Here is a 26,576-nt window from a genome sequence, read left to right as displayed (position 1 = left end):
AAAAGATTCCAAACAAATTTCAAAAGTAACAAAATGGGATGTATTGTTTGATGCATGTATTGTTGTGTGTGTGGCAAAAATGTGTTGTGTAAGATCACCTTCCTAACAAAATAACTTCACACACACAAACACACAAAAGTTGTTTTATTTCACTAACAACACAAAATAATTAAAAGTAATACACATTGATGCAATCACTACATGTAATGCTTAAGAGCATAAGAATACAACCCTTTTAGCCCTTGCTATTTATCTATAAATCTTAAAAAAAAAATTGGGGGCATTTGTTATGGGACAGACACACACTTGCCCATTTAGCTTAAAAATACGATACTCACAAATGAATACGAGACAATTCATTCATTGATAATGAATCATTCATCCACTTAAAAATACACATTCCTTCTAGAATGGGAAACCAATAGCCTTCTCTATATTATCTTCTTATCACCTTAGGTTTGTCAAAAAGTTAGTAGGTTTGTACACCCATATTGAAGAGATTAAGAGGATAACATGGTAAACACCCTTGTGATTGAGCCTAAATATCTACGCTTAAACGTTGGCGCCATTCGTAGGATAAGGTTATGACACCCAAAGAATATTGTGGTATGGGAATTGGTTTTTTACAACACATGAACGGTAGCTTACTCGTCAAATGGTTATGGTGTTTCAACACCGAGCATGCAAAGTTATGGATATATGTCATTGCTACAAATTCATAATAGGAACGTAGACTCTAATATTTGCCAAGTAAGCATTTATTGACCTAATGTAATATAAATCTGGCTAAGCGCATATGTATCGTGAATCTGGTGCAGGTTAAGACGAGATTGAACAAATGGTTTGGGATGCGGATAGTGAGCAAAAATTTCATGTCAAGTATTGCAAAACTACTAGGGAAGCTTTTTATCAATGTTGGTCGATAATTAGATTCTTTTTGAAATTTAATTTCTTTCATTGGCGAACGGGTGTCAACCATCTCCCAACTAGAGATTTAGTGAAAGAGGAATATGGTTTTCCCTTGTATTTTGTGCCCGTTGTGTTAGGAAGTCCTGGGATCCCCTGAACATCTTCTTCTAAGATCGTGTTTATCGTCTAACGAGGTATGGTATAGTATTTAAGTGTGGTGTAAAATTCCTTACTTCTTTGCTTTCACTTTTAAGGATTTGTTGGATCTCCACAAATAAATCAATCTAAACTCAACTTCAAAACGTATCTTCCTATCTATCATTTGATTCCTTGTTGGAGAATATAGAAGACGGGGAATGTTCTTTAGTGGGGTTTTAGTATCGACACATCACTATTGAGATTGGAGTGGAACAATCGGAGAAATTTATACTTTAGGTAAATATTATTTTCTACTATAACTCTGTTATATATAATTGTTTACAAATATAATCGTAAGATAAAAAAACATATATGTAACTATAAAAATTAATGTTATTTTCTCTAGTGAAAATTTAAAAAGTAAAATCTTTTTATTAATAATTAAAACTAAAATACATTTTATTTTATCAAATGATCACCAACTTAGTTTGTTACAAGCACTCTCGGTTTGTACCTTGAAATTTTTCTTTCAAAAGATATTTGTAAGTTATAACTATTCATAATCAACATCTTGTTGTTAGGATACGTGTAAGAATCTTAATAATATATACTATAAGACAGTTGAATTAATAACTTATTAATCAATCAAATTGTCCAATTTCATTAAATTGATGTTCGCTTATGTCATCATTTAGATTAACTACAAATTAAAATTCCTAATAATCATTATCCAAATATATTATTATATTAGTATTTATATTAATTTATAGAAAAAGTCTCATTAATTTACACTTTTTTGTTTTTAATTAATAATTTATATTTTTTAGCCCTGAATACTTAATTTATATTTATTTTTAGTTATCACTTTGAGATAATTTTTTATAAATTTACAATCATTTAATTAATTAATAAAATTTCAACATTTGAAATATTGTCTACAAAAATTTATTTCAAAACCTAATGACTTATAACAAATATTAGATTAGATTTTTATAAATTATAAATATTAATATTTAGTTTAATATTTAATATAAATACAGTTTGAACTCTAAATACATATCCCAAACATAATAAAAGATGACGATATACAACATCATTATCGTAAACACAATAAGAATCACTAAACATGAGACGATCACTAAACAAAACACGATTTCCAACAGAGGGTTACTTGAATACTAAATCCAAATTAATATGAACTTCATTCAAGATTCATTATATCTCTCAATAAAAGAAGATACATAATTTTCTCTGTTTTTATATATTAGTATTGCGTATTAATGGTTAAAGAATACAAAAACAATCATAACTGTTATCCAATTATCATAGGACATGTGATTGAAAATAAACATATGCGTGTTTTGGGCTTGCATCATGATCAAATACATATACTTAAATATCAAGTATAAGATCACAAGTGTGTTTATATTTTAATTGTTAATTATCTTCATAATAATATTATATTATGAGTATAACTGATTTCAAAATATTATATAATAGATAAATTATTATAGCATGTGCCTTGTGGAATGACTACGACAAACAATTATATCAATATGTCTCGGCTAATAATGACAGTGACGAACCTATGACTATTGTACCACAACTTGCAAAATACAACACTTAGAACCTTATATCTTAAATATTATAAATTTTTTATGACTTAAATGTATAAAAATCTAATATTTGATAATATCGCAAACTCCGTGTTTAATGTTGGACACGAGTATAAAATCTAGTATACCATTATGTTTTATCGATCAAAATTCAAATGAATGTTTCAGAAAAAAAAAAAAAACATTTCTGTCTTTAAAAGTTTTGGATAAATATGTTAAGTTTATGGATTTAACCCTATTAATAAAGAATTCTTTAATTAAAACAACATGTTTATGACACATGTTTGTTTACCCGAATCATTTAAACCCAAAAAAACACCATCTTCTTCATCTTCTCCCCCCTAATTTTCTCCTATCTCCGCCCTGAATTCCCTTCTCTCCCGGGTCGGTTCGGTTCAGGATCCGCCACTTTCTCAAATCGGTACAACCCTTTTTTCTTTTTCATCCAATAAAAACTACAAACTAAATTTAAACTATTCATTAACATTATAATGTGTATACGTATATATATCTATCTATATATAGCTGTTTTTTTCTCATCCAAACACACACACACACACACAACACGCATATATATGTATATGTTTGTAGGTATGTATGTATAGCTTGATACATTCTTGGTAGTTGTTAATAATTTAACAAATGATGAAAATATTATTTGCCTTGTAAAGATTTATTTACAATTTCTTTCTGCTATGATAATGAGTACTAGTTCAGCATAATATGGAACCCTAACATTAGTGTTTGGGGATTTTTCGGAATGTCTGTTATTGTAGTTAGAGGTTTTCTATGTTCATATAAGCACATTATAACTTTATTTGACCGGCTAAAGCTTAATCTTTTCAACTCTAAACCGGTAATACGGGTGATGTGACTAAAGATAACTTTTGTCACATCGTTAGCTTGTCAAATAAAGTTATAGTTATTCAAAGGACATTCTGTCGAAGTTCATTGCTATTTTATGACATTATATTTCACCTCCTTTTTAATTTATTTATTTTAAATGTAGGAATTTTATTGTATGTATTGGGTATTAATGAGTTTTGGAGTTGCATGTTTTAATAGAAGTATTAGAATTTTACCAACATTCTAATCTGCTTCTAGGTATTTTGATTGTTTTATATTTAGTTACATTATAGTTTATAGAAAGTCTTTGGTACAGAAACCCTCTTTATGGCATTATAGTTTAATGCTCTATATAGCTTAGCGGTGCAGATATTTGAAAATTTTATGGCACATGAGGCTGTCATATGAGAACTCGTAATGAGTAGGGATGTAGATAAAAAGTTGATCTTAGAAGGGCATGGAGCTGCTTGATTGGCTGCCTGTGGCTAAAATTATGCATAGCGGGAATGCACCTTTCTTAATTGTAGTACAATTTTTAAGGTTGTTTTTGTAATGAAATGTGGAGGACAAAATAATATATGTAGAACATATACTGTATCAAAATTTGAACTTTCATATGTTTTCTTAATTGAAGGATAAGTATTAGTACATGATTTACACCCAAAAAAATGCCCCTTCATTTAGTAGTTAGATAACTAAAGTGTCTTCTAGTATTGGTTAAATTACAATGCATGTTACAAAGAGCAGATTGGGAAACCCATGAATATTTGTAATGATTTCTGTGGGGAAAATATGTTAATCTTTATAAGTTTTTGTTACAGTTTTGCTATATTAATTTCTATGCAGGTGTTCCACCTCAACTGAAAGCAATTAGTGGGGGAGACTAGACATTGAAGTGCTGTTTAACAGAAAAAAAACTGAGCAAAAATGAATTATTCATCTGATGAGGATGATCAACCTATGGTGTTTAGAAGGAACTTGAAAGTTGATAAAGTGAAGTGTTCTTCACAGCCTACCAAACCAAGCAAAGAATCAGATTGTGAAGACGATAAACCGCTGAGTACTAAGATATCAAAAGTATCAAAGGGGGACACAAATCACGTTCATAAAGGGCTTGTAACGGGTCCATCTTCACTTCCAAAACCACAAGTAAAAGATGAAGATTCTGATGATGAGAAACCATTGTCTTCAAAATTTCGAAACAAATTGAATGTAGGATCATCTATGACTAGAAATATTAATCAACAGAAACTGGGTACAAGTGCATCTCCATCTCCAAGGCTACGAGTAGATGGTGAAGATTCTGATGACAACAAACCATTGACTTCAATGTATACTAACAAATCCAGTGTGGGATCCCCACTTACAAAAAAAGTATATCAAAATGGTTCTGCATCAAGGGACAATCAATCTAGGGATCTTGTGTTGAATAAGAGACCAGCTGATGATAAGCGATCTTCTGTACAATCTTCTGCTAAAAAGTCAAAGCTTTCGGATTCTTCAACTTCAGCCAATCGCAAAACAGTACCTTTGAAAGCTGAAATCAAGTCTGATGATGATGAAGATGATGAAGAAGATGATGATAGTGATGACGACAGTGAAGATGATGATTATGAAGATGAGGATGAGGTTCCAATATCACAAAAAATAAAGAAGCCAGCCCCGTCTAGTAGTAAATCGTCATGTGTACAACAGAAAGCGGTGAAAAAGAATTCTTCATCTGTAAAACAAACCAACAGAAGTTCAAAGAAGGATGTGAAAACTTCAAAGTATTCCAAGCCATCCAAAGTCCTGCCTGGCTCCGGGGAAGGACAGAAATGGACAAGTTTGGTCCATTGCGGTGTAATTTTTCCACCTGCATACAAGCCTCATGGGGTTAAGATGCTCTACAAAGGGAAGCCCGTTGCTTTGACTCCAGAGCAGGAGGAGGTGAACCTTAGATATTTTTAACTTCCTTTTTTTCATTATGTTTATATAAATGTGTATGTATGTGGTGTGTGGGTGTATAGATATGTATATAATTATATATGTATATCTATATGTATGTATGCCATGTGAGAAGGCGGGCTATATTTTGGATTTCATGGATTAATGATATTTGGCATTATTGTTAGGTGCACATTTTTAGGAGCATATATCATTTCCCTTATGATTATCATATTCTTAATTTGCTTAATGATACATGTTACAGGTTGCAACAATGTTTGCGGTGATGATAGATACAGAGTATATGAACAAACCTAAGTTCAAAGAAAATTTCTGGGATGATTGGTCAAAAATTTTGGGAAGAAATCACACAATCCAGAACTTGGATGATTGTGATTTTAAACCAATTTATGAGTGGCACCAGGCTGAAAAAGAGAAGAAGAAGCAAATGAGTAACGAAGTAAGTTGGTGGTAATTGTGATAGTAGTATCGATACTGTTGGTTTTATTCCTTAAGACTAAGCCAGTTCTGTCTTTATAGATGAATATTTTAGACATTTGACTAATTGTGAAGCATTTGTAGATAATTTGCACAAAACACAAGAATTTTATTCAAGAGATTTTCTATGTGCAGGAGAAGAAAGCATTGAAAGAAGAGAAGATGAAGCTAGAGGAGAAGTATACTTGGGCAATTGTTGATGGTGTCAAAGAGAAGGTTAGCGGCATTCATATCTTACTTTATTTTTCTAATATGATGGCATTTTGTTATCATGTCTTGTGTTAATAAATGACTAGAGTATGTATAAGTGAGGTTTATTAATGAAGCTGGAACTCGTGGATTTTATATGATCAGAATGGTGAATTTTAGTATTTATGTTACCAACTTCGTTTTTTTGCATATCAAATAAATTGGGTTGTTTATTACATCTTCATTTCTTTTTACACTATATGAGTCGGATTTTAAATATATTGAAAAGAACGAGAGCATATATATTAATTTATAGGCATGTAAGTTTGAGCAATTAGAGTTTATTACTATGTAAATGACTTTTTGTCAACTTACCTGTTGACATTGTACCAGAAAGCAACATTAATTTTTTGTTGTTATTTTATAATTTTTTTTTTATCACAATATGTTTGAGTGGAAGGGGAACAATGCATGTTTTCACTGCATCTGTTTACTGAAATTGTTTAAGCAGTTCTCTTTAATAAGCTTCAGTGATTGCTCATGCATGTTTTCAAACATATCATTTGTTCATTATTCTTTTCTTTTCTTTCCTTTTGCATTTTTCCCGTTCATTTTATTGCATAATCTAATGATAGTTATATGATAATGTAGGTTGGAAATTTTCGAGTTGAGCCACCTGGATTATTCCGAGGTCGCGGGGAACATCCAAAGGTTGAATTAAAACTTTGTTCATCTAATGGAGGATTCTAGTTTAGTTCACTAGAAATTACTCTTTTTGGCACATAATATTGAAACACTTACCTTTGCATAATGTCCCATGAAGATTGCAAAGTTCTTCATTTCATATGGACTCTAAGTTAAAATCTCCTTTTTTTCATTATAATCATTACCAAGTTATTGATGGCACTGATATTGGATTTTTCTTTTCCTTTCTGGCCAAATCGATGCATTAATAATGTCATGGATATTTGACAGATGGTCAATTTTCGTGTAAAAGTTGGTTTTGTTGTAGTTACTGTTACAAATTTTGGTGCTTACCTCACATCATAATCATCATGGTTTTGATAGATGGGGAAGCTGAAAAAACGTATCCATCCAAGTGACATTACCATAAACATTGGAAAGGATGCTCCAATCCCAGAATGTCCAATTCCTGGTGAAAGGTCTCTCTCTCTCTCTCTCACACACACACACACACCTGTGTTTATATCCCATAAAATAATAGAATGTTCTTTTAACTAATTCAGTTTCTTTCAGATGGAAAGAAATTAGACACGATAATACTGTCACTTGGTTAGCATATTGGGTTGATCCAATTAATTCAAAGGAATTCAAGTATGTATTCCTAGCTGCTAGCAGTTCCTTGAAAGGTCAAAGTGATAAGGAAAAATATGAAAAGGCGAGGATGTTGAAGGTAGGTCAGATGAGTTATTTTTACAAAATCACAAGTAGGGGCGGCAATCTGGGCTGGTCTAAACGGATGATGATACAGACCAGGTTCTGTAAAACTTTTGGTCTATTATATATATGATGAATATTAGTATGAAACATATGACTGTGGAAGCTATATGATTACATTTATAACAAACAATGCAAGTAAACTTGTGTAAATGCTATCTACCTGTTTAACCTGTTTTCTTTAATACAAGTGTATGACTTGTTGGAGATAATATAGCCCGCATGAAGCGAGCATAAGTAAATGGTTTGAAATTACCACCTTTTGTCCCAATTGACAATTTTTTTGATGCGTTACATCTATGGCTAAGTGTTATATAGATTTTTTATCATTTACTTGTGCCTCCACTTGATCATAGGGCTACATACAAGGCATTAGAAATGCCTATACTAAAGATTTTGGAAGCAAGGATGTGACCAAGAGGCAAGTAGCAGTTGCTACATATCTCATTGATAAACTAGCACTCAGGGCAGGAAATGAGAAGGTACTGTTGCTGATGATCTCACTCTCTATATCACTTGTAGCTAGAATGATATTTATTGGTCCTTATGGTTCACGTACCATATATAGTTTTCCAAAAAAGTGCTCTTTTGTTTATTATAATGTTACAATATGGCGGTGGCTGAAAAAATGGATTGGTTGGGTTATGAAATACTTAGAGAATTGGTTTTGGTTTAGTATCTGGTTATAACTTATCTGTGGTTACAGGATGACGATGAAGCTGATACAGTAGGTTGCTGCACTCTAAAAGTGGAAAATGTCGAGCCAAGCCCTCCAAATATCTTAAAGGTCCGTGTATTCTCTTTGTGTGGCTTTTTATGGATTATAAATTTGGACATTACATTTTACGGTTACATTTGCATGCCACAACGAAAATTCGTTGCATTCATCTAGAAAATAAATAATGATATAAGATTTGATGTTTCTCTAGTTTGATTTTCTTGGTAAAGATTCTATAAGATACCAAAATGAGGTTGAGGTAGAGCTCCCTGTGTTCAAGGCTATCCAACAGTTCCGAACAGGTCAGTCATTAAGTTTATGAGGTGGCAAAGACAAGCATTTTGGTTGGGGGAATCAAAATTACCAACCACTTTCTTTTGGTAGTTTCATACATGTTTCTACGTGTCTTGTATCATATGTTTGACTTTGTTTTACACAATTCAGGGAAAAATGGCAGTGATGATCTTTTCGACAAGCTTGATACAAATAAGCTGAATGCTCATCTGAAGGAACTCATGCCTGGCCTTACAGCCAAAGTTTTCCGTACATATAACGCATCCTTCACATTAGATGATATGGTAAGATGCATGCTAACTCCATGCCATGAAAATTGCATTATTTTCTATTTCAGTATTTCCTGAAGTTATTATTGTCTATATTTGGAGCAAGTTTTTAACTTACAGCTGTATAAGTCGCCATTGTTCTTACCATATATTACGATAATATTTTATTCTTGGTCAACAACTTGTTTAATATATAGCCAAACACATTCTTTGATCAGAACACTAGATAAAAGAAGACCAAAAAGAATTAGCAAGAAAAGGGAATGGTTTGTGCTATATAAGTAACTGTAATAACTGTAATCGTAAGAAGAAGAACCAGCAAGTGGTTAACTTCTCTGCTCAAGCTAATAGCCGTAAGACTCAATTCGTTTTTTCCTGGATACCCTAATTGCTCCCACTATTAAGATATATAATAATAATCTCTTTCTTTGGCCTAACAACTAATTCAACTGCAGCTCGTTTACCCTTCACGTGTCTCCCTGAAACTTTTTCCTTCTGTAAACTTTCCAAACTTTAGGCCCGTTGGGCTGCTGGTTCTACAATTGATCCATATCACTTTATCAATACTGGTCTCATTAAGAGGACTTGTCCTCAAGTCTGAAATCAGGAAATTGACTTTTGATCACATAAGCATTTTCCCAGGTAGCATCCTCAATACTTCCTTTCTGCCATTGAATAAACCATTGAGGTACTTGCCCAACATTCTTTACCACATCATGAGTAGCTAAACATTTATCAGGAAGTAGAGGAGTCTTTGAATCAGTTTCAAGACCAGGATCAACTAGACTGGAGCCCACAGCTTTTCTATGGGGTGAACATGAAATACAGGTTGGATTTTCGAACCTTCTGGTAGTTGGAGCTTGTTATCCACTTCTTCAATACGAGCAATGAGGCCCATAGAATCCAGCTGGTGACTGCAAGCTTTTGGTTAATCTGATGAACCACTGATTGTTTCCGATGAGGAAGAAGCTTGAGAAATACCCAATCCCCCACTGCAAACTCAACATTCTGACAATGCTTATCAGCTGCTCTTTTCATATGCTTTTCGGCTCGATATGAAATTTTAGTTTCTTAAGCGCCTCGTCCCGGTCCAACAGATCACGCATGACTGGTTCACAGCGCACTTTATCAGGAACAAACTAGAGTACTGTGGGAGGGGGCTTTCCATATACAATTCTAAGGGGGTAGTGTTGTGGATACATGATGATAGAGATCAAGAGGACCAGTGGGTTGGGCTATACAGTCGAAAGCAGTCAGGGAGTCAAGTGTCAAGATTTAATTTTAGTTATTTTATTAGTTAGTAACTTGTGCATCAAGCTAGGTTGAATCTCAGTTTGGTTAAGTAAGGCCATTAGGCCACTGTTTATTATTGTTGAAAATTACAATTAATTTTTCATAGGAACTTAAGGCCGCTGGGGCTTAGATCCAGAAACGGGGCTGCTGGAGCTTATCTATATTATCTTTCTTGTGTTTATTACTTGCTGTTCGTTTATCCAATTTGTTAGAATTCTCTTGTTGCTGTATTCTGTTTAGATACACATCACATGATTAAAAGAGTTGTGCCAGAATTCAGCCGAAGGCAGCCAAAAAGACCATGTTTTGGGCTGGTCAGCCGCAAAGCAACGTAAATACATCTCTAAACTCCGATTAACAACTTCTGTTTGTCCATCTTGTCTCGGGATGGTGCTCAAGAAGAATGGGTTTTTGTCACTCAAGATAGACTTTAGTATTCCATGTAGCCAAATAACTTTCTGGAAAAAAACTTCAGCCAAAGAATGAGCAGTAAAGGGTGTTTTAGAGGAATAAAATGACAATACTTGAAAAGTGGTTAACCACAAGTACAGCTTCAAACCCCTTGATTTTGGTAATCAAGTGATAAAGTTAAGTGATATATCCTCCCAAACAGATGATGGAATAGGTAGTGGTTGCAGGAGTCCCCCCTGGGGCAAGGGTGGAGGATTTGTATCGTTGACAAGTATCACAAGCTTGAACAAACTGTTTTATAGTTTTTGTAATGCTAACCAATAGATAAAAGAAGCCAGGTGGTGATAAGTCCTATAGAATCCTGAATGACCTCCACTCGGCCAGACCCAAGTAGAATTTGCTGGAATGACTAAACGACCCTTGTGATATAATTTCCCATCAATGAGAGAGTTACCTTGACGAGCTTGTGGGTAGATAGTATATGAAATGATTTTACTGAAGCTGTGGATCACATTCTATACCTTCCAGTAAACCTTCCAGTAACTTTTATACCATCAAACCATTGAGGATATGGAACCATAGTGCATAGTCCAGGCTCATCAGAGATGCGAGATAGGGCCTCAGCTGTGCGGTTGTCTCGATAGTGCAGATTCCTTGATCAGATTCTGTACCTTTCGATTACTTTGTACCATCGAGCCCTTAAAGATATGAAATCATAGTGCATAGTTCTGGCTCTCCAGCTCCTGTGTGCTACCTTCACCAAATTTTAGTTAACTTTTGACTTTTATATGTCAAGCAGCTGCATTTGAACATCAATTAGACAAATACTACGAGCTTAATATTAGTTATTGAAAAATATCCAGCACTCCAGCTATTTTCAAATTTATGCTACTTATATTACAAAAATATATTAATATATCTATGTATACCATTTAGAAACAAATCTAAGTTCGCTTGGTACTACTACCTTACATAAGAACAAGCTATGTACCCTTTAAGGTTGACAACGGCAGATGAAGAATTCTAACATCTATCCTTTTACCTTTCTTTTCTTCTGTTGATTGTAGCTGAGTAGGGAAACCAAAGGTAGAGATGTTGCAGAAAATGTAGTTGTTTATCAACACGCAAACAAGGAGGTAATGGCCTTCAAATTTCTCTGAAATTTATTTCTTGGACTAATTGTAATTTTGAATTTGAAGTTAAACATTATTTGTGGTAGGTTGCGATCATATGTAATCATCAACGTACTGTTTCAAAGTCTCACGGAGCTCAAATAACAAAGTTGAATGAGAAGATAGATGAATTGAAGGTAATAAATTTAAATTTCTGCTAAGTTTTCTAAGCCAAAGTTCCCAACATATTCTCTATCAGTTTTAATCTTAATTGTGGGTATTGTTCTGATAGGGTATTATAAAAGAACTGGAAACTGATTTGGCTCGTGTGAAGAAAGGGAAACCTCCATTACAGAGCTCTGATGGAAAAGCAAAGAGAAACTTGAACCCTGAAGCGTATTATGCTATTCTTCTTTCATTTTAGATGTTAAATTTACATATGCTTTCTTGATATTTTGAAGCTATTGACGATTCGTGCAGGTTAGAGAGAAAGATAGCTCAAGCTAATGCAAAAATTGAGAAAATGGAACGTAACAAAGAGACGAAGGAAGATTTGAAAACCGTAGCATTGGGCACTTCAAAAATTAATTACCTTGACCCTAGGATAACGGTGGCATGGTGTAAACGTCACGAAGTTCCCATCGAGAAGGTAAGAACATACTTTTACAAGCTCTTTTTGTGTTCTGTTCGTATATTTCATTGTAATTTCTGTTTTGGAGTCACTTTTGTTTGTTTGTTTCTTTTTGGATCTTTTGCAAATGATTAATTAAATATGTCGAGAGTAATCTTTGACGTCTATTTGTTTTTAAGTAAATTAATATCACAATTGCATAGATATACTCCGATTTGTAGGACAGACCCATAAAAATCCAGTTTAACCAGACAATAAAAAAAACTACAGTACTACACATAATAAGCAAACTTTTCAAAACATCCAGCATACTCAGCAATAATATTCACACGTTCAGTAGCTATCTTTAAGTTTGTTGCCATGTATCAGGTAATCTCTCTCTCTCTCTCTCTCTCTCTCTCTCTCCCCCCCTCTCTCTCTCTCTTAGAGATGAAACAAAACTGCAGTAGCCCGTGTGAGTTTTTTATGATGATGCTTTACTAATACTAAATAGTTTGATAGCCATCATTTTCAACACCCTAAAATTCCCAGTACCTAGAACTTTAGCTGCTGAATGCTAGTTTTGATGCTTCTCGGGGTTTGAATCCTTCCGTTCTGGGTCTAACAATACACTGCCCAAACTGATGGCCAAATACTTGACTGTGACCACAAAATACAAATAGGAGGCTTCCACACACACTTTACTGACTACCCTAACATACTTGATACCCTTCCGTTGCTTATTACTGCTTTAATAATTGATCCCAACTGATTCTTGGAACCATTTAGCTGCTTCTACTTGAAATATATCATCTAGGTCGTGCTGCCTCCACTTCTAAAATGATACATGATTGTAGGATATGCCATCTTCAAACCACGAACCACCTCTAATGTGGCCTATTGGTCAGGCGACCCGGTCTCAGGTTCGAACCTGCATAGGTACCATCTTGGGGGTGGCTAGGGAAAGGGTTAGGAAATGGCACAGGGTTTACCCGGTAGCCTGCATACATCTGAGTCAAAAGCCTCGTCTCCCTAAGTAACCCGAAGAGGAAAACCTCAACATCTTGAAACCAACAAAATGGCCAACAAAAACTTTCGCTTCTTTTCCATCTATAAACTACTAAGAATAGAATTTTGAGAGACACTCACTTTTGCAGCGTCATCAGTAAAGATCAATAATAGTAAGCTAACCATCATTCTTCTGAATAGAGTGAAAAAAAAAATAGTTGTAAGAATGAGCAACTCTGGGTGTTGCATAGTTGTAAAAATGCAAGAATATTTTGGCTAGTTTTGCTTTAGAATTTAGATTCACTTGTTCATTTAAAAAAGTAATATATTTTTTGCATTATGATTGGTTTTTATAATGAAAAGAGATGGCTGGAAAATTCAGATTACCTTTTTTTCTACCAACTATTGGCGAAAGCTTGTGTAATCCCGCCTTCTTTGACAAATTTCTAGCCTCGGTAAAATCGAGTCTTTCTGCACTTCGGTGGTTAGAATAGCTTTTGTAATAACATGTAACACAAACCCTTAAATTTTGTGGGTTTACCCAACCTGTCTCTTATGAAGAAGTCACTTATGATCAGACCTGCATGACATGCTCGTAATACTAACTGAATGTCTGAATGTGGTGCAGATATTTACGAAGTCCCTACTAGCGAAGTTTGCTTGGTCGATGGATGTGGATCCTAGTTTCAGATTCTAATTGTGATAGTATTAGCTAAGAGGTGGTTGCAGCATCCCCATCTTTCAAAATTGACAACCATTGGTCGGAAAAATGTTCCTTGACCTTCCTGGCATCTTTTATCTCCTCATATAGCAACTATTATTGCTGACATATCGTGTTTATATGAAATCTGATCAAGTGAATCAATGATAAATTGCTTTCACTTGTGATTAACTGAATTTTTTCTAATCTAACATTTTGAACCAGACTTTCGTTCTTTGTTTTTGTTTTTTGTTTTTGCTCTGCGACTGGTTATATAGGTTGGCTAGATATCAACACCATATTAGGACTTAGGTTATCTATCATCCTAAACTACTAAATAATTCCAGTGCTGCCAACCGGGTTGTAGCGCCAGTGGCTAAGGTGGTGCTGGTGTATGAGGGCAGGTGATTTAATTCTGTTTATTCAGTTGGAAAAGATGGTGATGATTTTATATTTGTGATGATAGCTACATTCTTGGATTTTCTTAATTTTTCGTAAGATGACATATTTTCAGTTATGGTTTTAGGTAAAATAAAACAAGTATTAAAGTAAAACAAAAAACAATAGGTTTTACATCAGTGGAAATCAACGTGCATCATAAAAATCATCGTATATCAAATGCTTTGTGAATCTTCATGCATTAATTTAACTATGATCTAAGAGTCAAGATCTTATTTTATTTGTTTACTTTAATAGTTGTTTTACAATACTCAACCCCTTTTATCAATTTTGGTATTTCACTCGTATCCTATATGATGAATTATGTTCATATCTGCAGCTAGCGATTCACCTCGAGGTTGCACATCATACCTTAATGCATCTTCAATAATAATTATAATAACCCATAACTATGTAAAAACTTTCCTCTATCAAATGTGATTGTGATAAAACAAAAAAGAAAATTTCATATATGTCCCATATTAACACTCTAATTATATATTTACCCAATTTAGATTAATAATTACATATATCCAAATTTTGTATAGATTATATCATATTTATCCATTGTGTTATAAAAAGATATATAATCACATTTACTCAATAAATTCTCTATTTATCATTCCTAACTAACAACCAATTACATATTAAATAAATTGCATAAGTAATTAACAAGGTAAACCGTTACAAGATCTAAACACATCTTGAAATTGCGGTTGCATATATATGATCGGGTGTGAATCAGTAGAGCAAAAGACACACAGTAAGAAAGCTTTTGTATATACAAATAATAAACAAAATAATTTTATTGTATAATAAAACTACTAAACAAAAAACGCTAAATAAAGAATCCAGGAGCAACATGTCATGCACATTAATCAATACCATTGATCCGTTACTATGAAATAACATCAAATAGATATCATTACCATGAAAGAAATTGTGGTTGTAGTGCATGATTCATATAGCTAAAAAAGTTTAAGTATTGTCGCTATATTATCACGAACATCTTTTATAAAACCTAATAGATAAAAACACGATAGACCATGACATTTGACCAAAAAATACGCCCAAATGACTGTCGCTTATGTTATTGTTTATGTTATCATGGCGAACTATGTTTATATTAAGATATTGTAATATTATGTAACAAACGAATCCTCAAAATATATAATATTGCAGCTATGTAAGGATTTTATAAGATACTTCAAAAGTGATTACCATAAAAAAGAAACAAAATACAACCATAAAAGGATTTGTAAGCACATAAGATTTTTAAACATAATGGCAAAGAAAAAACACAAGCCTAAATGAGTGTATGTTAATTAGAAGGATCGTTAGAAATGAACAATATTGGTGAATAAGTTTTTTTTTCTTTCTTTCTAGTCTTTATCACAATATAATTTGTAGTTTAGGCAGATGTGATATTATCTAAACAAAAGTTGGATATATATGTAATTATTAATTTAAGTTGGGTAATTAAGATGTCAATATAAAACATATATAAAATTCTCCCCAAAATGGAATATATGTGATATTCATATAATGTTGATCTTGCAAACTGATCATATAAACCAAGGAAAATCAAACAAAATAAATAAAATACATATATAAAACAAAACACATGATATTTATATGGGGATGATTATATAAAGCTGTAGGTATGTAAGTTTAGATGTGGAATACTCATATATTTATTTTTTAATTCATAAAATTCATGAAGGTTAAACATTTATTCATCAAACAAGCAATTTAAAAAAATTAATATTTAAGGGGTTTTCACATCTAAACTTAGATATCAGACAGCCTTAAATTCACCTTTCCCTTATATAATTCTGGTTTGGTATGGTTTCAGTGGTTTGATGTTTCCTTAGGAAACCAAAAACTGACCCGATTTAGTTGGTTTTGAAAATCGAAACGGAATCCAATAAATATTCGATATTTTACATTTCCGTTTATATTTTCTTTAATCTTTTTTAAGTTTAAAATATTGGTTCTATTTATTTAACCCATCTGTCAATCACAACTCACAAGACCATTGGATCAGACAATAGACCAACCAACATGTTAGAGGTTTAAAAGTTGTTAGAAACTTATAGATTTATAATTTTAAAAAGTCAAACCCAAAATTTGAAAAAAAACCAAGTATGCATTTGCATCATAAGATGTCCTAATGACAGGAAATAAGGGTTTTACTAATGACAATTTTATGAGTTTACATTAACGTGTATAACATATTTATATCGTTGTCATAAAAATTCAGTCCTTTTGATTTGAAATATACGGTTTTTATGCGGTTATTGAAGGATTGTCATTAGAAAAATCCATGAAATAAAACTTGTACTAAAATAGTGAAATTGCCAAATAGTGAATACTTTAGGGATGATATTGTTACTTTACTTTGAAAAAACTAAAGGAACAAACTTCCAAATCACATGCATTTGCAGCAGGCTTGAGGCCCAGATTTTGCTGCTATCTCTCTCACTCGCTCACTCCCAAAAGCCAAACATAATCTTGTAGTGTACTTCTCATCACTTTTTCAAACAAACACATGAAACCACACTTATTAAACTAAACTAAACCAAACAAATAATAATAATAATTATGCACTAAAACAGATAAATAGTTGAGAAAGATCAAAAGGGTATTCTTTATTTTTATATATATATTTTCAGGTGGGCAACCATGGATGTAGGTTTACATATTCATAATAATACACCATCTTTGTGTAGTGCAAAAACAGTTGTAAAGATTGGACCTTTTATTGGGTCTCATACTTCAACAAGAACAAACTTGTTTTCACAGGTAACAAAGATCAACCTTTTTCATTATTTGGGCTTTATTTATCATTTCTTGTTATGTAGCTTTTATTAACTTTAGATAAATTGTTTTATTTTTGGAAAGTTGTTTTTAAATGAAATGTATTGGGATTTGAACATTTGTGGACACCAATTTTATTATTTTTATTTTTTAGTTGGGATCATTCTTGATGTTTGTATAATAATGTCTATTTTCAGAATGCTTGTAGTTTTAGAAAGAGCAATCATTACACTTTTGCTCAGTAAAATGTCATCTTTGTCATTTAAGTTGAAACCTGTAAACGGGCTATTTTGGGATTACCCAAAATCACAAGGTGGGCATTTAATTCCGAACGGATGGAATAGCAAACTGTATAGTGCTTTAGATGAAATTTGGGCAGAAGATTGTTGGGATAGCTTCATTCCTTTTTGTAACTTTTTCGTCTGACGGGTTATAGTTTTTGATGATAATTACTTGTAGTTTACGCAATCTTGTTCATGGTACAAATATTCTGCGATTGCTGGGTTCTCGCATCAAATTATTGCAAGTTCAGGTTAGACTCTGACCCTTTAAATAGTAGCTAATGCCTAATGAACATTTATTGAAGTTTAATTAGTAACTTCGTTGAGAATTGATTTGGGTGTTTGAATGTACTTTGCTTATTGAGATTGTGACTCACCCCTTACAGTGGTGCTAGTGACAAAATTTTGATTATTTATTATATAAGGAAGTAAAAGACAAAATGTGGGGCTAGTAAATGGTATATAAGCAATTTCACGCCATCTATGAAAATGTGAAAAACCATCTCCAAGGTTGCCTAGTGGTAAAGGCGTGCTGTAGGTCTTAGAAGAGACCCAGGGTCGAACATCACTGGGTAAATATCTGGGATGGCCAGCGAAAAAGTCTAGGAAAGGCCAAGAGAATACCAGTTAGGCTGCGTATATGAGAGTCAGGGCTCATCTTTCCCGGGTATTCTGAATAGGGATCCCTCACTGTTTTACCTAAAATTCTCAACTACTAAGAGTATAATGTGAGTACACTGAAGTCACAATAATCTGATCATATCTTTTAAAAAGCACATTCAAAAACACCCTCACCATAAATCATTTTTAAGTATATTGTTAATTTTATATGTTGCAGACTTTTCTAGAAAGAGACGATATAAGTTGTCCACACCAAGAGCAAATGACTCTGCACCAAAGGGATTTAAGCCGAAACAAAGCAGTTCAAAAAGAGATCAAAAGGCAGTTGAAGGAAAAGAAGTTCTAAATCCTTCTATTTCTACAGAGGTTGTGAGTCCCTCAAAAAAGGAAAGTAAAATCCAAGTAAAAATTGATGAAGTTCCTCAGTACAGTCAAAGTGTAGAAAAGGTAAAAATTGATATGACAGATGAAGCAAGAGTATCAGGTTCACAAAAAGATAGTCAAATTGAAACTTTAAGTAGTGAAAATGAAGATGACGAGGAGTCTTTACGAATATTAAAGTTAGAAACGGAAGCACGTTTACTTAAACAGCAGATAGAAGAGGAGTTGCGTAAGAAACAGATGAAAGAGGAGCTGCGTAAGAAGCAGATGGAAGAAGAGCTGCGTAAGAAGGAACTGGAAGCTAATTTAAGAATTCAAGAACTCAAAAAGCTTGCTAACGAGACTCTTGTTAGTGGTGGAAAAGTATTTCATTATCCTAGAATCGTAACACCTCATCAAGATATAGAAATATTTCTTAACAGAACTGTTTCAAGTTTATGTGATGAGTCGGATATCTTGATAATGGGAGCTTTTAATGATTGGCGGTATAAATCTTTCTCTGTAAAGTTAACCAAGACAAATTTTGGTTTGGATTGGTGGTCTTGCCAAGTCCATGTTCCAAAAGAAGCATACAAGATGGATTTTGTGTTTTTTAACGGGAAGGATGTTTATGAAAACAATGACATGAAGGATTTTTGTGTACTTGTAGAGGGTGGAATGGATGTGTTTGAATTTGAAGAGCTATTACTTGAGGAAAAACGAAGAGAACTTGAAAGACTTGCAAAAGTACAGCTTGAGAGAGAGAAACAGCTGGAAGAACAAAAACGGATTGAAGCATTAAAGGCATCCAGTGAAGCAGATAGAGCGCAGGCTCAAGGTGAAGCTGAGCGAAGAAGGGGAATACTTGAAGAACTTTTGGTAAAGGCGAGGAAGTTTGATGAAAATGTTTGGTACATAGAGCCCAGTGAGTTTAAATGGGAAGATAAGGTTAAGCTATATTATAATAAGAGTGTGGGTCCACTTGCAAATGTTAAAGATTTGTGGATTCTTGGAGGTTATAATAATTGGAGGGATGGTCTGTCTATTGTTGCAAAACTTGAGAAGTTTCAGAGGAAAGATGGTGGCGATTGGTGGTATGCTGATGGTATGCAACTGTGTCTGCATGTTTAATGTATCTACTGGTGGTAATGATGACTCATTAATTCATAAATGGGTTGATTAGGGTAATGTTTATCCATATTGAGTGGAACGAAAGAAATAAAAACAATTAACATTAAAAACATACAAGGAACGGGCTGAATGGGTTGTTAGGTTCCATTTCCTTTTTCCTCTTGTACAATGCATAACAAGTTTGCTTGTTATCACCATTATTATCGCAAATTAGTTATATGATTGAAGTGGGTTTACATAACGAGATTCCATTGTTTATATTTATTGAACGCTATTTTAGTAATAAAAAAAGTCAAATATTATCCTTGAATTGTGTGATTTTCATACTAAGGAAGAATAATTAGGTACTATAGTGTACTTCTAAGGATATTTAGAAGAGGTTTGATTGTGTATATGGACTAATAACTAAATTCTACTCTTGTACCTTTTCTAACTAGAGAAAATCTTTGATTATAGTTGTTGTCCCCAATCGTTCACTAGTCTTGGATTGGGTGTTTGCTGATGGTCCGCCTCAGCATGCCACCATGTATGATAACAATGATCGTAAAGATTTCCATGCGATTGTCCCTATAACCATTCCTCAAGATCTCTTTTGGGCTGAGGAAGAACATGAGATTTACAAGACACTTCAAGCTGAAAGAAGGATTAGAGAAGAAGAAATACGTGCTAAGGTTACACAGTCATATTCATCTTTTTATGTTTACTGTACAGTTAATCAATAGTTGTTCTTTGTGTGTCATTTCATTTATAGGCTGAAAAAACAGCACGTTTGAAAGCAGAAGCGAAAGAAAGAACTATGAAAACATTTTTACTGTCACAAAAGAACATAGTTTACACCGACCCTCTTGATGTCCAAGCAGGAGGCGTTGTGACGGTTTTCTACAATCCTACGAACACGGTGCTCAATGGGAAGCCTGAAGTATGGTTTAGATGTTCTTTTAACCGTTGGACACACCGCATAGGCCTTTTGCCACCTCAAAAAATGTTGCCTGCAGACAATGCAACACATGTCAAAACATCAGGTAAGCAACTTTGATTTAGTTTCTATGTTTATAACCAAATTTTTAGGCCTGAAAAGACAACCTAAGTTCCTAGACTGATGATGTTAGTGACCACCTGTAAATTGTTTTGAATCAAGTTAATCTGATTACCCCATGACGTAGCACTTAATGTATTTGTAAGTTTGACCATGTTGACTTATGTTGGACATGAAAACTGGTTGTATTGTTTAATTACTTTAAGTTGAAAACTTTGGAAATCTGACAGTGTTTTTGGGTAACAAAAAGTTGGTTACCCACTTACCCATGATAGAAATTTTACGAAAGTTAGCTTATTGGCAATTTGCCTTTTTTGAATTGCAAAATAGATACAGTAATTGGTGGGTTTATAAATTATACTGCGTATATTATTTTTTATTTGGAGCAAAATTTCAATTAGCTAGGATTTTTTTATTTGCTCGCAGTTAAGGTCCCACTAGATGCGTATGTGATGGACTTTGTATTTTCTGAGAAGGAAACTGATGATGGTGTTTTTGACAATAAAAATGGGATGGACTACCATATACCCGTGTTTGGAGCAATTACAAAGGAACCCCCAATGCATATCGTACATATTTCTGTTGAAATGGCTCCCATTGCAAAGGTAACCTTTATGTTTCATTTAATCATTTTAATAATCTTTTTACTTAATAATACCATTAAAAAACTGATGCCAAAGTACTTTAAAACTTGATTGTTTTGGTAATTTGAGTGTATGACCAGAAAATCATTACTAAAACCAAGATTTATTCCATCTTTTTGTTCACTTTACCAGGTGGGAGGCCTTGGTGATGTGGTGACTAGTCTTTCTCGTGCTGTTCAGGATTTGAACCACAATGTCGATATCATTCTTCCAAAGTATGATATCTTGAATCTAAGCAATGTAAGCAATGTTTTATTATGCACATATCTGAGGTGGTGAGTCAAAGCCTTAGTAGGTGTTTGGTGCAAGTTGTTTAATCTGATTGCATAACTATACACTTAGAATGATGACCCAGTTCTCCTTTAATAAAGCAACAACGATACCCAGTCCAGCCAGCAGCGGGGTATATGAAATGTTTGAGTGAACTATGGCCTATGGACAACTTTTGACCCGTTTGTTCATTTTGGTTAAGTTTATAGTCTTTAAGTAGTTGACCTGTTGGAGGTAAATATAAATAAAATCAAACCGAAGTTCAGTAAATGGTGAGGATTGCCTTCTTTACTGGTAAAGTCAATTAAAAAAAACTCAATCATATTGAGCACTTTTTTCCCCCGCAAATTACTCATTCTTACCTAGTGTAGTGTTTGTCATTGTGAAATTATGAATAATGATGAAATTGCTTAGGAATTAGATAATTTTTTCTTTTTGTGTGTTTGAGAGTGAGTTTTGTCTTTTGTCATTTGTTTTCCAGACCTATATGACTATGAGGAATTGAGGATTGAGGCATACTTGTTTGCCTTATCATTTTCTGCTTCTCTTTTTGCTGCAGGTGAAGGACTTTGGTTTCCATAAGAGTTACTCATGGGGTGGGACTGAAATAAAAGTTTGGTTTGGGAAAGTTGAAGGACTTTCTGTCTACTTTCTAGAGCCCCAAAACGGGTAATAAAATGATACTCTTAGTCCGTCGTTAAAATCTGTCATTCTGCCTAATTATGTTGATCGTAAATATACAACTTTATCCAAAGTATGCATCTTTTGTTTATATCTATCAGACTCTTTTGGAAAGGATGCATTTATGGTTGCAACAACGATGGTGAAAGATTTGGTTTTTTCTGTCATGCTGCTCTTGAATTCCTTCTTCAAAGTGGATCTCATCCTGTAAGCTTATTGTACTTTCTTAAATGTCTACATATTTTCTTTTTGCTTCAGTTGGTCATAACTGAAGAATCTGCTTACCAAATGATATAGTTGAAGCCATAGCGGTTGTGGGTTACAACCTGACTCAGACAAAGGTATAGATTTAGGTATTAGGTATGTAGTAGAAGCATGACCTTTAAGGAAAAATGATATGGAGTTGATTTTCTTCACATATGACGTAGTACAAAATATACATTGTCTGTCCTCCGTTCTACTATTATCGTCCACTAGAAATATGTATTTATTACTTTGATTTGATTTTGCAAATATCACAAAAAGGCAATTCTACCCTTTTTGCAATTTCGATTAGGGGTAATATGTTTAACTTAAACAATTCCAACTATTATCTTTAGTAGTGAACATTTAGGTTGGGACAACCAAAAAGGAAAGGTGGGTAAATAATTTGCATTACAGGGAGTACTAGTTTAAAATGTGCTCCCTGATAGTAAAAAAAATCTGAGTGCTATGAAACTTCTGATAATATAAGAATATATTGATAAATGACATCATCATCATCATCATCATCATCAACAGTACCCAATCCCGCCATAACCGGGGTATGTTGGAGGTGAGATATAGATAGTCTTACTCCTACTGAAGGGTAGGAGACTGCTTCCCGAAGGACCTCTGGCCAAAGCATGTGAGAGTAAACAGATCAAATAACATTTTTTTAAAAATATAGACACAAAATATGGAAATAAAATTCTTTTATATTATAGCAAATTAGGGGTTAAATACCTAACTTAACGTATCCTTTGGATAATCAGTTTTGTTGAAGCGGTATGAAACTCATTATGTAGCCCTTAGCCCCTAACCATTCTTGCTAAATGTATTACGTTATTTTAATTCTTGCCAACCATTCTTAACTTACAACTTGTTTTTATTTTTTTGATTATTGGGCTTCATAACTCGTATATTTGTATAGTTTTATAAGGAACGTCGCACTTTTTCGTTTACTGCAGGATGTGATTCATTGTCATGACTGGTCTAGTGCACCCGTTGCTTGGCTGTTTAAGGATGAGTATATGCATTATGGACTGAGTAAAGCACGAATTGTCTTCACCATTCATAATCTTGAATTTGGGGCTAAATTGATTGGGAAGGCAATGGCCTATGCCGACAAGGCTACTACAGTAAATCCTTACGATGCTCCATAAGTTATTCTCTTTAGTCAATTGTTCGTATTATAAGTAAATGTATGTGATAAGATGGCAGTTAATCACCAAATGTAAAAGTTAAGTTAATTTAATACAGTATCACGGTAGCACGTCTTGTCAATTACTTGACCTACATCAATCCTCATCTGAAATTCTTCATGCAGGTATCTCCGACTTACTCAAAAGAGGTTGCTGGAAATCCTGTGATTGCCCCTCACTTGTACAAGTTTCATGGAATACTTAATGGCATTGACCCAGACATATGGGACCCATATAATGATAAGTTACTTCCTGTAAGTGGCTTACAATCTGAATTATATTTATATATCTGTATATCTTGTTATAATCGCGTATCTATTAAAGTCGAGTTTCATATACTAATTCATATGTTATATGTTATTTTAGGTGAGTTACACTTCAGAAAATGTGGTGGAAGGCAAAAAGGCTGCCAAGGAAGCCTTGCAACAGAGTCTTGGTTTAAAACGAGCTGATCTACCATTGGTTGGAATCATCACTCGTTTGACTCATCAAAAAGGAATTCACCTTATTAAACATGCCATTTGGCGGGCCCTGGACCGTGGCAGTCAGGTTGTGTTGCTAGGCTCGGCTCCTGATCCTCGAATCCAAAATGATTTTGTTAATTTGGCTAGTCAACTACATTCTACACATAATGACCAGGCACGACTATGTTTGACCTATGATGAACCTTTATCTCACTTGGTATGCTTATTGAACTTCTAGTTCACCACTTATTTTTTTATGTATCTTGATTTGTTGACCTCCTTAGTATATTGTTATAGATATATGCTGGTGCAGATTTCATCTTAGTCCCTTCAATATTCGAGCCTTGTGGGCTAACTCAACTCACAGCAATGAGATACGGTTCGATACCTATTGTGCGCAAAACTGGAGGTATTGGTTGTATATGTACAGTTTGACTTTTTAGGTCAAACTAGTTAAAGATTAATTATATATTTTGTTACCTATTATTATGTTACGAATAATAGAAACTGTTAAGTTCATTATTTAGAAAATGAGTTATTGACTTTAAAACTGCTTTACTCTGTTTTTCGTTGTAAACCAACTCTTTCATGTAAGTGTTGAATAGAACTGCATGATTGCGTTTGTTACCAAGTTTGGAGAAACTAATGAAATGTGAATGCAAATGACATTGTACTTGGCAATTATGTTTAGAAACCGCTTATTCTTATAGGTGCTGTCTTTCTTTACTCCCTTTTCATTCTGCGTGAAATGCCAAATCAATGGTTCTAAAAGCTCATAAGATTGTTTGATTATTCATTAGAAGTCTAGAATATCCTTCGATTATGACGAAATTAAGGAATCTCGTGGAGCTGAATAATCATCATAAAGTTAAAAAACTATTACAACTGACATAGAAGTTTAAAATGAAAATTTTCTACCAATATACAGTTTCATCATTTTAAGAGTATGAAAAGCAGTTTGTTTGACCTTAAAAGTCAATACATTCTAATAAGTATACCTTTATAATTGTGTTTTCAGGACTCTTCGATACTGTTTTTGATGTTGAACACGATAAAGAAAGAGCACAATCACAAGGACTTGTACCAAATGGTTTTAATTTTGAAGGGGCCGATGCTGCTGGTGTTGATTATGCCGTCAACAGGTAATACATTACTCCGTTAAAATTGATTTTCTGATTCACGTGATTTGAAGTTACAATAATCAGTTTTTTTGATATTTGGATTAGCATGTTATGTTCGACTCCGTAGGAATCATAATCTGTTTCATACCAGCTGCAACAATGTTTTGTGTATACTACGTATATATAATTACATATATGTGCTTTTAATCTACCTTCAGGAGCCCTTACAAATAGCAATAAGAATTTTCACGGATTCGTTCCTTTTGGTCCATTTTAACTGTTGAACGAATTTCAAGCTTCCTCGCCTTCGCCAAACACCCAACATTTGATTATTTGAAGATAACAATTTCAAACAATATAATTTATCACAGCTGATTCTTTACTATACCGTAATTAATCACTAATAAAATACACATATAAACATTTCCAAATGGTTTTATTGCTATACTAGATTGCTTACTCATGTAGTCTTTATGTTCATCCATTTTTTTTCCTTTTTTCCACAGGGCAATTTCTGCATGGTATGAAAGTCGGGATTGGTTCAATTCATTATGCAAACAGGTGATGGAGCAAGATTGGTCATGGAATCGACCGGCTCTTGATTACCTTGAGCTCTACCATGCGGCTCGAAAATGAAGGAATTAACAACCTGAAGAAAAAAACAGGGTTTTATTAGTTAAAATTACAGCCAGCCATAGAATAATTTTGTACAGGTCTACATTATCTTTTTCGTTAATTTAGTGTTAATGTGGAAAATGGATGGAAATACATGTATAGCTTGTTTTTACATTTAAATAAAGAGGTTTACTGTTTTGTCTACGTATTATTATTATTATTTTCTTCTTTCTAATAGTCGGCAAGATTTGTAACAGTTGGCAATTGAACCTGGGTAGCTCTTTTGTAGTGCCACTTTCTTCTTCTTTTTTTTTTTTTCTACTGGCCAACAAACAGAATCGTCTTCGCATGAATTGACCTGGTGCTATTTCTCACACTTATTATAGGAATTAGGATTTATTTGACTTTAAGATGAACTTCTCATAACCAACTCTTCTACGCCACTAGCTACCACTTTCTGAGAGCAACCTGGGTTCGAATTCAGAATTGAATTTATGTATTCAGCTTACCTTGACGTTATCATTGTTGGGTTATGTGGGTACCAATTTGGTACATGAGATCAATCAGTTCTTATCAATCTACTGTTTTTTTAAGATGAACTTCTCATCGGTTTTAAACTTGCTTTGGTTTTAACTTTACTCCTACACTCTGAAAAAT

The 26,576-nt window shown here is 33.6% G+C and overlaps 2 protein-coding genes across 3 annotated transcripts; both read left to right on the top strand.

Moving 5' to 3' along the window:
- Positions 1 to 2,951: 2,951 nt before the first annotated feature.
- Positions 2,952 to 14,219, top strand: LOC122581306 (DNA topoisomerase 1 alpha-like). Its single transcript, XM_043753509.1, has 16 exons — positions 2,952 to 3,084; positions 4,356 to 5,438; positions 5,701 to 5,895; positions 6,069 to 6,149; positions 6,774 to 6,833; positions 7,191 to 7,285; positions 7,380 to 7,536; positions 7,937 to 8,062; positions 8,287 to 8,367; positions 8,510 to 8,600; positions 8,743 to 8,876; positions 11,633 to 11,701; positions 11,785 to 11,874; positions 11,970 to 12,073; positions 12,158 to 12,326; positions 13,924 to 14,219. Exons 2-16 carry the CDS (start codon positions 4,437 to 4,439, stop codon positions 13,990 to 13,992), a joined length of 2,523 nt encoding a protein of 840 aa, XP_043609444.1. The 5' UTR covers positions 2,952 to 3,084; positions 4,356 to 4,436; the 3' UTR covers positions 13,993 to 14,219.
- A 2,639-nt stretch (positions 14,220 to 16,858) lies between these two features.
- Positions 16,859 to 26,123, top strand: LOC122581085 (soluble starch synthase 3, chloroplastic/amyloplastic). 2 transcript variants are annotated; one of them, XM_043753232.1, is made up of 15 exons: positions 16,875 to 17,238; positions 17,713 to 17,785; positions 18,373 to 19,620; positions 20,103 to 20,317; positions 20,398 to 20,668; positions 21,109 to 21,287; positions 21,459 to 21,566; positions 22,156 to 22,265; positions 22,379 to 22,484; positions 23,486 to 23,656; positions 23,845 to 23,973; positions 24,086 to 24,400; positions 24,481 to 24,592; positions 25,202 to 25,325; positions 25,811 to 26,123. In XM_043753232.1, the coding sequence occupies exons 1-15, from the start codon at positions 17,119 to 17,121 to the stop codon at positions 25,938 to 25,940; spliced, it is 3,411 nt and encodes a 1,136-aa protein (XP_043609167.1). In that variant the 5' UTR covers positions 16,875 to 17,118; the 3' UTR covers positions 25,941 to 26,123. The 2 variants fall into 2 exon arrangements, 1 of the variants encoding a protein (XP_043609167.1); XR_006320969.1 differs by lacking the exon at positions 25,811 to 26,123 and having other exon boundaries at positions 16,859 to 17,238; positions 24,497 to 24,592; positions 25,202 to 25,239.
- Positions 26,124 to 26,576: the final 453 nt, after the last annotated feature.

The sequence above is a fragment of the Erigeron canadensis genome, chromosome 9 (genome assembly GCF_010389155.1).
Source record: "Erigeron canadensis isolate Cc75 chromosome 9, C_canadensis_v1, whole genome shotgun sequence".
Taxonomy (NCBI): Eukaryota; Viridiplantae; Streptophyta; class Magnoliopsida; order Asterales; family Asteraceae; genus Erigeron; species Erigeron canadensis.
This window is presented reverse-complemented; position numbering and strand designations above follow the sequence as displayed.

Coding starts and splice junctions, on each gene's coding strand:
- LOC122581306 (XM_043753509.1), top strand. CDS start 4,437: ATGAATTATTCATCTGATGAGGATGATCAACCTATGGTGTTTAGAAGG. Junction 7,286..7,379: donor TGTCCAATTCCTGGTGAAAG/GTCTCTCTCTCT, acceptor AGTTTCTTTCAG/ATGGAAAGAAATTAGACACG. Junction 11,875..11,969: donor AGAAGATAGATGAATTGAAG/GTAATAAATTTA, acceptor TTGTTCTGATAG/GGTATTATAAAAGAACTGGA.
- LOC122581085 (XM_043753232.1), top strand. CDS start 17,119: ATGGATGTAGGTTTACATATTCATAATAATACACCATCTTTGTGTAGT. Junction 17,786..18,372: donor TCAAATTATTGCAAGTTCAG/GTTAGACTCTGA, acceptor TATATGTTGCAG/ACTTTTCTAGAAAGAGACGA. Junction 23,657..23,844: donor ATGCCGACAAGGCTACTACA/GTAAATCCTTAC, acceptor TTCTTCATGCAG/GTATCTCCGACTTACTCAAA.